We start from the raw sequence: 12,886 nt of genomic DNA, 5'->3' as shown, positions 1-12,886 counted from the left end.
GGATCACTATCTTTACTTAAAAAATATTTATCATTTTCAGATTTATGTTTCAAATCAATCATGTAAACATTATTTTCTCTGAAACCTATATGCTTAATGTCTTTGTCATGCTCATGCTTGATAACACATTTTTCAGAATCAAAAGATACTTTATATCCTTTATCACATAATTGACTAACACTTAATAGGCTATGCTTTAAACCTTCTACAAGTAACACATTTTCAATGGGAGTAGAGGAACTCGTACCTATTTTGCCGACTCCAATGATTTTGCCTTTGTTGTTGTCGCCATGTGTAACATGTCCACTTTTCTTGGGGAAAATGGTTGTAAACTTGGATACATCTCCCTTCATATGCTTGGAACATCCACTATCGATGTACCACTTCTTCCTTACAAATTCTTTCTAGTTGTTCTCATGAGATTTTGTCATGAGACATAAGTTTGCTTGGTCTTCATCATGATCTTGAAATGATTTCAGATTTGACCTATACATGAAATTACTTTTGAAAAACAGAGAATTTAAAGAGACCATTTATCTTGAAGTTGTGAAACTTTTCTCAAGATACCTGCTCTGATACCACTTGTTGGATCGAGTGGCCTCGAAATAATTAAAAGGGGGGGTTTTAATTAATTATGAACATGTTTTGACTAATTAAAAATTTATCCTTCTTAATGTTACTAGATTTAATTAGGCTTTACTACTAAGTTATGAGAAAGTAAAGAACAGAAACAATAACTTAGACAAAAGTAAAGCGGAAATAAAAAGTACACAGCGGAAAGATAAAGAGTGTAGGGAAGAAGAAAATAAACACAAGATTTATACTGGTTCGGCCACAACCCGTGCCTACGTCCAGTCCCCAAGCAACCACCGGTTATTGAGATTTCCAATAACCTTGTAAAATCCTTTACAAGCAAAGATCCGCAAGGGATGTACCCTCCCTTGTTCTCTTTGAACAACCAAGTGGATGTACCCTCCACTTGAACTGATCCACAAGAGATGTACCCTCTCTTGTTCTCAGTATTACAACCCAAGTAGATGTACGTTCTACTTGTACCACAACGGATGTACCCTCCAATGTGTTAAGACAAAGAATTCTTAGGCGGTTAGTCCCTTGAATCTTTGTAAGGGGAAACAAAAGATATCTGAGGCGGTTAGTCCTTTGAAATCTTTTGTTTAAAGGGAAGAGGAAGAATCAAAAGAATTCTCAGGCGGTTAGTCCTTTGAATCTTTTAGCAAGAGGGAGAAGGAAGAAAAGATAGCACACTTTTGTTTTCTGCAAAATTTCCACTTGCAGAAAAACAAAGTTTTGAAAACAAAGTTTAGAAAGCTTTTTGGTAAAGAAAAAGCAATGGGCAATGGTTAGAAAAAGATTGTGAAAAAGGATTGTTTGGAAAAATATATTATATCTTTTGAACATGTGCCAAAGTCATGCTTTTATAGACTCTTCATGTCTGGTCAAAGAAACCATTAGAAGAGTTATGACTTTTGAGAAAACCGTGTTAAGAGTTATAACTCTTAACTTTTTCTTCAAAACTATTCATTGGTAATCAATTACACAATGTATTTTATGAAAAGTTGTGACTCTTCACAATTGGATTTGAATTCCAACGTTCAGATTCACTTGTAATCGATTACTAATATAGTGTAATCGATTACACTATTTGAAAATCATTTTGGAACGTTATAAATCATTTGAAAACATTTTGAAAACCAAACTGGTCATTGGTAATCGAATACCAGAGAGTAATCACTCTGGTAACTTAGAAAATTTGAGAAAATTCTTTTGTAAAACAAAACTGTGCTATTTGGTTTTTGAAAAATTCTTTTAATACTTATCCTATATGAAATCTTGACTTGTTGCTTCTTGATTTCTTCTCTTGAATCTTGAATCTTGGATTGGATTCTTGATGCTTGATCTTGAAGTCTTGAATCAATCACTTGGGCTTTTGGCATCATCAAAATTGCTTGGTTCATCATCATGAAGTTTGCTTCTACAAACAAAACATTAAATAGAGGTATATTGAACACTAAACAGACAAAAAACAACCCAAAATGACTTACATTTTGGTCTAATTTTTTTAACCTGCTGACTCAGTGGTAAACTCGAGAACCTACCGAGTTTACTTAGAGTTTATCGAGTTTACCCAGAGTCTACTAAAAAGAGAGTTTACACACGAGTCAACTCATAGAGGATAAGTGGACTTGTAAACTCGTAAGAGTTAGCAAATTAACTCGAGAGTTTGATAACCATGCGCAACGATTAAAAAAGAGGCGAAAGATGGAGATTAAATTATATTTTGGAGAAATAGTCATTTTCGTCCCTAAATGTGTATAACGCTGTCCAATTCATTAACAGACAGAAGTTAATTGATGGATGAATTTGTCGCACTTTTTACACTTTCAGAGACAAATTTGAATTTTCGTATTTCAAGGACAAATTTGTCAGTGCTCTACACTTTTAGGAACAAAAATAGTTATTTACCCTAAAAAAATTCACATCCAACCATCTAATGTTTCATTTCAAAAATAATAAAATAATAAAAAGCTTTTTTTAAAAAATAAAAAATAAAAGGGTAAGCATCGGTGCTTCACCAAGGAACCCGTGCTTCTCAAACTTTATCCGTACGCAAAAGCATTGCACGTTGCTAGGGAAGCCATGTTGCTTCCAAACACAAGTTGCTTGCACACACGAGTTCCAAACCCATCCACGATTTTGTTTTAAGAGTTTAATAATCATATATTCTATTGATAATATAAAATAGTTTTATACTATCATTTAATCATAATTATGAATTTTAAAGTAATTATCGTAAAAGTTAACAAATTTATTACATGATGAATTGTGATTGGATAATAGTATAAAACTTTTTACACTATCTATGCATAATTTACTTATTATCCATGATGAATTGTGATTGGATAATAATGTAAAACTTTTTACACTATCTATGCATAATTGTTTTTCTCTTATTTTAATATATTTATGTTATTTTCTTATAAGAAAACAAGAAACACCCCAATTGGCTTGTATCCATATTTATTGATATCATTAATTGAAACTACCTCTAGTATAAATACAACAATAACAACAAATTTACTTCACTAGTTAAAGTTGTTAATGAGAATCACACGATATTACTTGACATAGTTAAAAATTCAAATTTTCAGAGGTACTAATATTATTTATGGTGAGATTTCTCTTAATAACCTTTCCTACTGTTTTTTTGGTATCCAACTCTTCGTTTTATATTTTACTCTTCCCTCTAATACTTCCATCGACCTTTTAAATCTCCACCCTCCCCCACCCCCAAAAATAAAGAAAACAATAGTTTTTGAAGTTTTCTAGAGAAAACCAACCAAGTAAAATCATGACACTGAGATAATCAATCTAACATGTTACATAATAAATCTGACATGCTACTTTTTTTTTTAATCAGCCAATGTTGTTAGTTTTTGTGAGGGAAACAAATTTAAATTCATGATCTCTTTTCCTCCTTCACCACCAAGCCAATTTATAACTCTTTCTAACATGTTACTTGAGTTAATTACCAATCCAATCTGATGAGAATTTTAACACTAATATTTAATATTGAATTTGAGTCTCAACTATGTGAATACTACTAAACCGAGGAGGGAGTTACAGAATTAATTGTAACACTAATATTTACTAAATGGGCTTGATAACATGTTTACATAAACTCAACAGTTAACAATTTTCTTTAAACAATTCTTTCTATATAGACGTAAAAATTTCTAGTAGATTATCGTTATTTGCTGTCATGATTGATTTTATTAGCACCAACAATCTTATTTTCAATATTCTTCAACATTGCTCCAAAGTTATGCATGGACTCATTGAAGAAACGTGTGCAAAACAATGGTCAGCTTAAATGTACACAAATTTTCAAAACAAATGCATCTAAGAAAAGGTGATCTGAAAATTAAATAAAGAATGCTGGCAACGCAAACTTTGGCAATATTTTTTAAAACTTTTTTATTTATTAGTGAATGAATTTTAACATGAACTCTCTACTTAATAATCTTCAGCCCACTCTATTAGTGGAAACCACATGACAATTCATCCAATAATAGATAAAATAATAAATAAATAAAAGGTTTTGGAAAGAGAGATGTCGATGAGTGTGATGATGCAAAGTTTCATCAACCCAGGAATTTAACAAAATTTGCTCAAGTCAACAATCAAACAGTATTGGGTGAACTTAACCAAAGGAGTAGTACACTGATTCACAGTTTCACAGAACTCTCACTCCTCGATCCATTCAATTATCAAATTTACAGAACAGACTTCTTAGATTTCACCATCCCATAATTCCTCGACAGATTTGTAGGCACCGTAAGTTTCATGGACAAATGTGGTACCCCTGAGTAATCTTGCCTGCAACAACCACCACCACGGTCATAAAAATGCTAAAAGTAAATTTCACAGCATAGTATCATACTCAAAACGAATTCCAACTGTACAGCCCCAAAATATAAGAATTAAGACAAATAGGGATTTGCAAAATGAATCTAGTTGATTACATGGCAAAGAGTTTTCTCATCATAAAGCTAGAGCACAACACAAATATAGTTAATATATTCAGATTTTAAAATACTAGAAACACTATGGTTAACTAATCAAATACTTACCTGTTGAATCTCAGAAAATTTAGCAAGGAAGTCCTCAGGTATAGACCAGCCAGAAACATCAAAATTTTCCTTTATCCGTGTTTCGTTAGTACTCTTGGGAAGAACACTATGGCCCATTTGCAGTCCCCAGCGAAGAGCTACTTGTGCAGGAGTCTTGCCTAGTTTCTCCGCAACCATATTTATAATTGGGTGCTTAAGGACATCACTTTTAAAATAGGTTGTTCCAGGGGAACCCAAAGGTGAATATCCCTAAACATATACAATTAAAAGATATCAGATTTTTTACTAATGACTAATCTCCCTTCCAACCACATTTTTTCCATCCACAAGACTCAAACTCGAGATCTTGCTTAAGGGTACTAAGCCTAGGACTGCTCAAACCAACGACTTGGTTAAAAAAACTTGTTACACAAATACTGTTTGATGACAACATACAAGTCAGTTTATGAAAATAGCCACAATAATGTTTCTAGGGTCGTAAACTTACAGTGAGGTGGACTCCTTTGGAATTGCAGAAAGCCTGCAGCTTGTCCTGCTGCCATGAAGGATGACACTCCACCTGGTTGACAGCAGGAGGAACACGAGCAATTGCCAGCAAATCTGCCAGCTTCTTGGTGGAAAAATTGCTTACACCTATAGCCCGAGCCTTGCCGGAGTCATAGAGTGCTTCCATTGCCTTCCATGTGTTAGGTATGTTTGGTTGCACAAGATTTTCAGGATTAAAGCCAACTGATCCTTTCTTCATTGAAGTCGGCCAGTGGATCTGGAAAGGCAGGTTGATCGGTTTACAACTGAGTATGTCATAAATAAACTATTAATACACCAAATTTTGATAAATAAGTAAACTAAAACCCGCATGCATTAGAATTTAGAAGGGAAAAATTAATAAAGATAAATAAAATAAAAGCTTCTAAATAATGCAGCATATGCAGGAAATGCTAATTTAGATTCTGATAGATACCCATTAGTTGGTTAGGAGATTGGAGTTTGACAGATGGAGATATTCAGTTACTAGAGTAATTAGAGTTAGTTTGAGGCTGAGATAGTTAGAGAAATAAGACATGTTGCCTATAAATAATCAAAGGGGTTGAGAGGAAGATTTAGGGCCCATTTGGGTAAACAACTCAATTAAGGACTTATTGAATAGGTACTTATCATGTAAACATTGTGTATAAATTGTTTCTACAATTGATTAGGAAATTGAGTTAAACTATTTTCATATAAGTTGTAAGTTGTTTTCATAAGTTACCCTAGAGAGCCTATTGAAATAACCTAAAAAGTAAAAACAGCTTCTAAACTATTTTCATCAGCTCTGCCAAATATTTACACAAGCGCTATGTCATAAGTCCAAATAAGTTGTAAACAATTTCTTCCAAACAGGCCCTTTATCTTATGATTAGAGGGAGATTTCAGATTGTTGAGAGAGTCCAGACCTCTTGAAAGTCTTGAGAAGCATTTGTACTATTTTCTGTGAATAGAAGCCTTTCTTTCTAAAATTGTGTTCCAGCTTCTATCAGACTCTCTAGACAAGAGACATTGGGTGGTGGAAAAGTCTTGAGACACATGGTTTAACAAATAGTTCCATATTATACTGTATGAATAGTTTAGAAAAGAAAAGCACTATCAATATAGTATTTTCAAAAACCATTATGCATTCTACAATTAAACAAGCAATGACTATCACTGATTCTCCTACAATAAAAGTTCACAGTATAATTAGCTTTATACTTTCCTGATTAAGAAAACATCAGAAGGCTGTTCCCAGGAAATCAATATTTCAGACTACATTTTCACTCAAAATTTTGAAATAAAATCCAGACAAAATAATAATCATGTTCAACCCAGAGAGAAAATGGGGAATAAAATCATCAATTTAGCATAAAATTCTAACACCAAACAGAGAAAATTTTTGGAGATTGAGTGATATTGCATACAAGATACAAATCTACATAATCAAGCTGCAAATCTTTCAAGGTCCTGTCCAATGCCAGTGGTACGTCTTCTGGAGCATGATCAGTATTCCTGCATATCATCTTAAATCCTTGAGTGCTAAGCAGTGAAGACTATCATATGCATGAATCTACCAGAACTAGTAATTTAGCTTAAAAATGGAAACCAAACAAATTAATCTAGAATCTAAAAACAAACCATAGTTTAGATGTAATCCACAAATCCTCACGCTTCACTACACCCTCCTCAAACAGCTTCTTCAACATAGAGCCAATCTGCAATAGAAAGAATGAGTAAATTCCTTCACACATGACAAGACCAATCCTACTTTCAATCATTTACTCCAAATAGCTAGTTATGCTGTTGAATCGAGATAACACAACACCAAACAAACACAACAAACACTAAGTTCTGACAATTACCTCTTTCTCATTGCCATAGATTTGAGCACAATCAATGTGGCGGTAACCAACCTGCATCAAATTGATCAAATTAAGGATCATTATATAGAATAACAGACTTCCAAAATGAGTAAGTGAAAATTTATACTAATTTAGCTGGTGTACACTATATATGCGCATACAAAGATGGAAACTGAAACTAGTTGTTAGCTACAACTGCAAATCAGAGAACAATAAACATCTTTAGATAAATAAATTAAGGTAGAAGAGAAAGGTACAAATGTAAGAGGATAAGAAATCTTTGAGAACTAAAGAAATCGAGACAAAAAGTTAAATGAATAAAACTAGAAAACTAAGCACAAGAAACATGAAGCACAGCATATTAATCTCTCTGTAAATCTAACAAAGAAGCAAGAAAAACTACTCAATCCCAACTGAACTTATTAGAAAACCACCATCTAGTAAAGGTTCTAAATATTAAATTTCAACAATGTACACCAAACAACCGCAAACTGAGAACAATGCCAAAGCTTTTTGGAATTTCTCCTAGTGTTCAATCCTTTAAAATTAACACACAAAACTACTAAAGATCCTTGGGGGCAAACCCAATGTTCACCAGGAGAACCAAACAAGTTATTTCACAGAAAGGAAACAGCTGACCAAAGCAAGAACAAGTGAGAACCAGTTTCAAAATTCAATCAGCACATGAAAAGCAGATAGAAATCTTTGAATTACGAAGTTAAGAACATTAAGTCCAAACAAAGGATTTGACCATGAAGGCAAGCATCGATTTCTAAAGACTAATACAAAAGGAAAGAAGCATTATCAGTTGACAAAGAGAGAAACTGAAAATAGGATTTGGTAGAAAATAAACCCGAAGTATCAAGACTCAAATCATCTTATTTGGATTATAAGAAAGATCGAATACAGCAACACAAAAAAAAGACACTCAAGAATTCCCTAAACCAAGTTACAGAAGCATTGTGCAAACTAATATAATCACTCGATATAACTAACTGTATGATCCAAGGTTCTATGCCAATAACATTATGAGACATGGTTGCAATATCTCAGTAGAGTAGGTGCTACAATAGGGTTTGACTCTAAAACAAGTGACGCACTTTAAAAAATAAAATGCATTTATAATTCTAGAATAGATCAGCTGTTAAGATTATAATATATTGAGAGAGGAAGGATAAAGTTAGAGTTACTCTATATCCTTATGTTTTGTTTTTTTTAATATATTTATTTCCTTTCAATCCAACGATTGTAACAAGTAATTCATCATAGACGGTCAGGTTAAAGAAAATGAAGGATAAAAATGAAGAATAACATTTTTAGAATTACTTAATTTGATCCCTCCTCACACACATATGTATGACTATTTGGAAAAATGAAGAAGTCATTGATCACGTGATTATTTAGATCTTAACTATTCAAATATAATCTAATGATCAAGGTTTGAAAAAACGATTTGCGATCGTGATTTGGGCTGCAACATCAAAGTTTTTTAATTGTCCGCAACCATAATTGGGACCACATCGGTTGTATTTGTCCATGATTTGCTGCGAATTACGATATCAACAAACGTGATAAAATCGCAACACGACCACGAGCGATATTTAAAACCTTGCTAATGATATATATTTGTAATTCTCATTTTTCACAATAATAAAATATTTTCACAGGATTGGCCTTTTCTCTCTGCACAGAGGTTTAAAACAATGACAATCACACCAAGGAATCTAACTTAGTTGATTGAGTAGAATGAATGAGTCGTTGTAAACCACTAAACCTCCTGTTACCTGCTTTGATTCATAGGAATAAAAAAATAACAATGACAATCACAACGTCAAGATATTTGGAGTTTTTAGGACTGCTATACCAGTAGCATCAACCACATTTATTCACAAAATCAATAAACATATATAATATCCGTGATATCAAGGATTATTTAGTGTAACGATTAACAGCAACAAACATCAAACAACTTCAAGAAAGCCTATAAATTAAAAAAAAAAAAAAATTCAAACAATGGCAATGAGAAAGCGTAAGATGAGGTGAGAATGGAAACCTTGATGGCCGCAGCGACGGCTTGAGCGACGAGGCCAGGATCGGACTGCCATGTTCCCAAGCCGACGGAAGGGATCTTGGCGCCCGTGTTGAGGTCGAAGAATCCAATATCGTTCGACATTTTCTTTTTTTCTCGCAATCCAAACAAATCAGAAAACCGTTGCGAACAATGGGAAATGGAATGGAAGAAAAAGAAAGTCTACAGTCACACTCTTTCTGGGGACGCGGGAGATTTTATAGTGTTTGTTTCTGGCACGTGTTCGGTGATACAGAAGAAGGCAGAGTGGAACCTAGTAATGCGTTCAATTACATAGTATAATAAGAGCTGACTATGTTTTAATTTTTTCTATTTAAAAAACAATTATGAAAGATATTTTTGAATAAGGACTTTTAGTCTTTATACTTTAGATATTTATAGAATTTCAAGCCAAAAAATAAGGTGCATTTAATGTATATTAAGAATTGAATTTTTATCACTAAGGTTTGAGAAATTTAAATGTAAAGTAGAAGATTGTTTTTTATTAGATAAAACTTATTTTAATTGATACATTGTAAGTTGTTTTTGTTTCAATTTTTATGAGAATTTATTTATTATAGTTTATGATAATTTTTACTATAAATAGAGAAGAGAATTAACAAAGAAGATACATATGAAGAGAGAGTGTGTGAGAAGAAACATTACGAAACAAAATCACTTTGTTGAGAGAAAATTGTCTTTGTATAAAAGTTTTGTCATTTCTTGTAACCATTGGGTAGGGTATTTAGGTTTGTAGAGTGATACATTGTTTGGGGTGAGTTACAATCTTGTAATCCTTGTTGTGTTCTCACAATCCTTTGTAGATGTAGGTAATTTTTGTTTTGTGGGAGCGTTGATTATCCATCAATGCTATCAGAGCTATGGTCGAGAGCATACAAAGGTTTGAGATACCGTTGTTTGATGGAAAAATAAATTTTATGATTTGACAGAGTACTATTCAAGACCTTTTGGTCCAACAAGATCATGATCGGGCGTTAGAAGATGAAAGGTCGGCTTCTATAAATGAAACCAAGTGTGAGCACGATTTGGTTAGCTCTTGCTCTCGAGATAAAACCCATGTTAAAGGCCTTGTAGGAGAAACTCAAGAATATTTATGTGTCAAAGTTGCTAACCAATCGCTTTTGTTTGAAGATGGAGTTGTATTAACTCAAAATGGAGATGGGAGGACATCTCTATAACCACATCAACAAGTTCAGTTAGCTAGTAAGTCAACGTTGGATCGAGTGGACTCAGAATAATTAAGAAGGGGGGGTTGAATTAATTATTCCTAAACCTTTACTAATTAAAAAATTACTCTTTTAAGACTTTTACTAAATTGTTAAGAGAATGAGGAGTAGAAGAGAAATTTAACAGAAAGTAAAAGCGGAAATTAAATGCACAGCGGAAAGTAAAAGAGTAGGGAAAAAGGAAACAAACACACAAGAGTTTTTATACTGGTTCGGCAACAACCCGTGCTTACATCCAGTCCCTAAGTGACCTGCGGTCCTTGAGATTTCTTTCAACCTTGTAAAAATCATTTCACAAGCAAAGATCCACAAGGGATGTACCCTCCCTTGTTCTCTTTGAACCTAGTGGATGTACCCTCCACTAGAACTGATCCACAAGAGATGTACCCTCTCTTGTTCTCAGTCAAACCAAAGTAGATGTACCCTCTACTTGTACCACAAAGGATGTACCCTCCAATGTGTTGAGACAAAGATCTCAGGCTGTTAAACCTTTGATATTTTGTGAATGGGGATACAAAAGAATTCTCAGGCGGTTAGTCCTATGAACACTTTTGTATTAGGGAATGGGAAAAATCAAAAGAATTCTCAGACTGTGTCGTTTTGAATTCTTTGACAAAGGAGAAGGGAGACACAAAAGAATTCAGGCGGTTAGTCCTTTGTTCTTTTGGAAAAGGGAGAAGAGAGACACAAAAAGAATTCAGGCGGTTAGTCCTTGGCGAATTCTTTTTGGCAAAGGGAGAAGGGAATGAAAAAGATGAATAGCACAAGTTTTCAAGGTTTGGAAAACCAGAAAACTTCAGAAAGCTTTTGATACAAAGAAGAAGAAGAAGTTTCAAAGACATTCAAGGCTTGTAAAGGATTGTATGAAATAAGTGTTCAAGATTGTTGAAATGCAAAACAAAGCCTTGCTTTTATAGACTCTTCATGTCTGGTCAAGAAGACCATTTAGAAGAGTTATAACTTTTAGAAAAACTTAAAACCAATTTGAAAATGTCAAAAACCTTTTGAGGAGTTACATCTTTTGATTTATTCAGAAACAGTCACTGGTAATCGATTACCAAATAAGTGTAATCGATTACACAAAGCTTTTGAGTGAAAGGATGTGACTCTTCACATTTAAATTTGAATCTCAATGTTCAAGGGCACTGGTAATCGATTACCAAAACATTGTAATCGATTACAGCCTTTTGAAAATAATTGGAACGTTGTAAATTCAGTTTGAAAACTTTTTCAAACTCATTTTGCTACTGGTAATCGATTACAACAATATGGTAATCGATTACCAGAGAGTAAAAACTCTTTGGTAAAGGTTTTGTCAAAAAAACCATGTGCTATTCAAAGTTTTGAAAAAACTTTTTAATACTTATCTTGATTGAGTCTTTTCTTCATTCTTGAATCTTGAGTCTTGAATCTTGATCTTGATTCTTGAGATCTTGATTCTTGATTCTAGGCTTTCTTCTTGAGTCTTGAATTCATCTTGATTCTTGAACTCTTGATTCTCTTGAGATGTTCTTTGATTCACTTGAGTTGTTCTTTGATCTTTGAGCTTTTTTTGTTCATCACCTTTGTCATCATCTTTTGTTGTCATCATTGTTATCATCAAAACACCTTTGAATCACATTCACCATGAAGCCTTGCTTCTACAGTCAATTGTTGAATGCATATGATAAAACTCTCTGATAAGAGTAGGCGCTATTGTTGTTGGCCTCACTACCAAGGTCCTTCAAAGCTTTGGACAAACGCTGTTTGTGGGAAGATCAAATTTGAATTTGGATGAGGTGATTGTCACTCTTAGAGAAAATGAGAGAATGATGAGAATGGAAAATATTGATGATGAACATCATGCAATAGTTGTGGTGGGGTCTGAGCGAGGGAGGAATCATACAAGAAGATATGATGGGCCAAAAGAAAGATCAAAATCACAATCGCGTCTACAATGAGATACGGGTAACATACTGTTGAACAAGTGACTTCTTTAACTTAAGGGGGGATGAATTAAGGCTTAAAAATTTTCCGAATAACAAGTTTTAATCCCTTTTTAAATGATATGTGATAGATTTAGAATGTAAAAGAAGAAGCAACAACCAATTTAACAATGTTCTTTAAACGTGCAAGACAAAGTAAATTGCAATAAAAATAAACAAGATAAGGGAAGAGAGAATTGCAAACTCGATTTATACTAGTTCGACCAGTTCCTATGCCTACGTCCAGTCCTCAAGTAACTCACTTGAGATTTTCCACTATCCTTGTAAATCCTTTACAATCTTTGAATATACCTTGGGATCTTTCACCCTTGTGTTCGAGTTTCTCACAAGCCAAGAGACAAACAATCTCTTGATTACAACCGAGTTTAATAAGATGAACAGAATGATTTCTCTATTTTAGAGTAGATGATACAACTTGAATTTTCAAGAAGAATTCTCAATAATTTGCAAGAGTTTGGCCAAAGATGTTTAGAGAGGTTTTGAATGTTAAGTTCTCTGAGAATTCACTTATTTTCGAAGTAAGGACACACACACATATATATATAGGCCCATTGTGTCTATT

The 12,886-nt window shown here is 33.5% G+C and overlaps 1 protein-coding gene across 1 annotated transcript; it reads right to left on the bottom strand.

The window, feature by feature from the left end:
- Positions 1–4,133: 4,133 nt before the first annotated feature.
- On the bottom strand, positions 4,134–9,342 carry LOC114415017 (NADPH-dependent aldo-keto reductase, chloroplastic-like). Its single transcript, XM_028379516.1, has 7 exons — positions 9,078–9,342; positions 7,025–7,075; positions 6,801–6,877; positions 6,587–6,674; positions 5,140–5,415; positions 4,653–4,901; positions 4,134–4,398 (listed from the first exon to the last, which is right to left on the bottom strand). Exons 1-7 carry the CDS (start codon positions 9,195–9,197, stop codon positions 4,312–4,314), a joined length of 948 nt encoding a protein of 315 aa, XP_028235317.1. The 5' UTR covers positions 9,198–9,342; the 3' UTR covers positions 4,134–4,311.
- Positions 9,343–12,886: the final 3,544 nt, after the last annotated feature.

Source organism: Glycine soja, chromosome 1 (assembly GCF_004193775.1).
Source record: "Glycine soja cultivar W05 chromosome 1, ASM419377v2, whole genome shotgun sequence".
Classification (NCBI taxonomy): domain Eukaryota; kingdom Viridiplantae; phylum Streptophyta; class Magnoliopsida; order Fabales; family Fabaceae; genus Glycine; species Glycine soja.
This window is presented reverse-complemented; position numbering and strand designations above follow the sequence as displayed.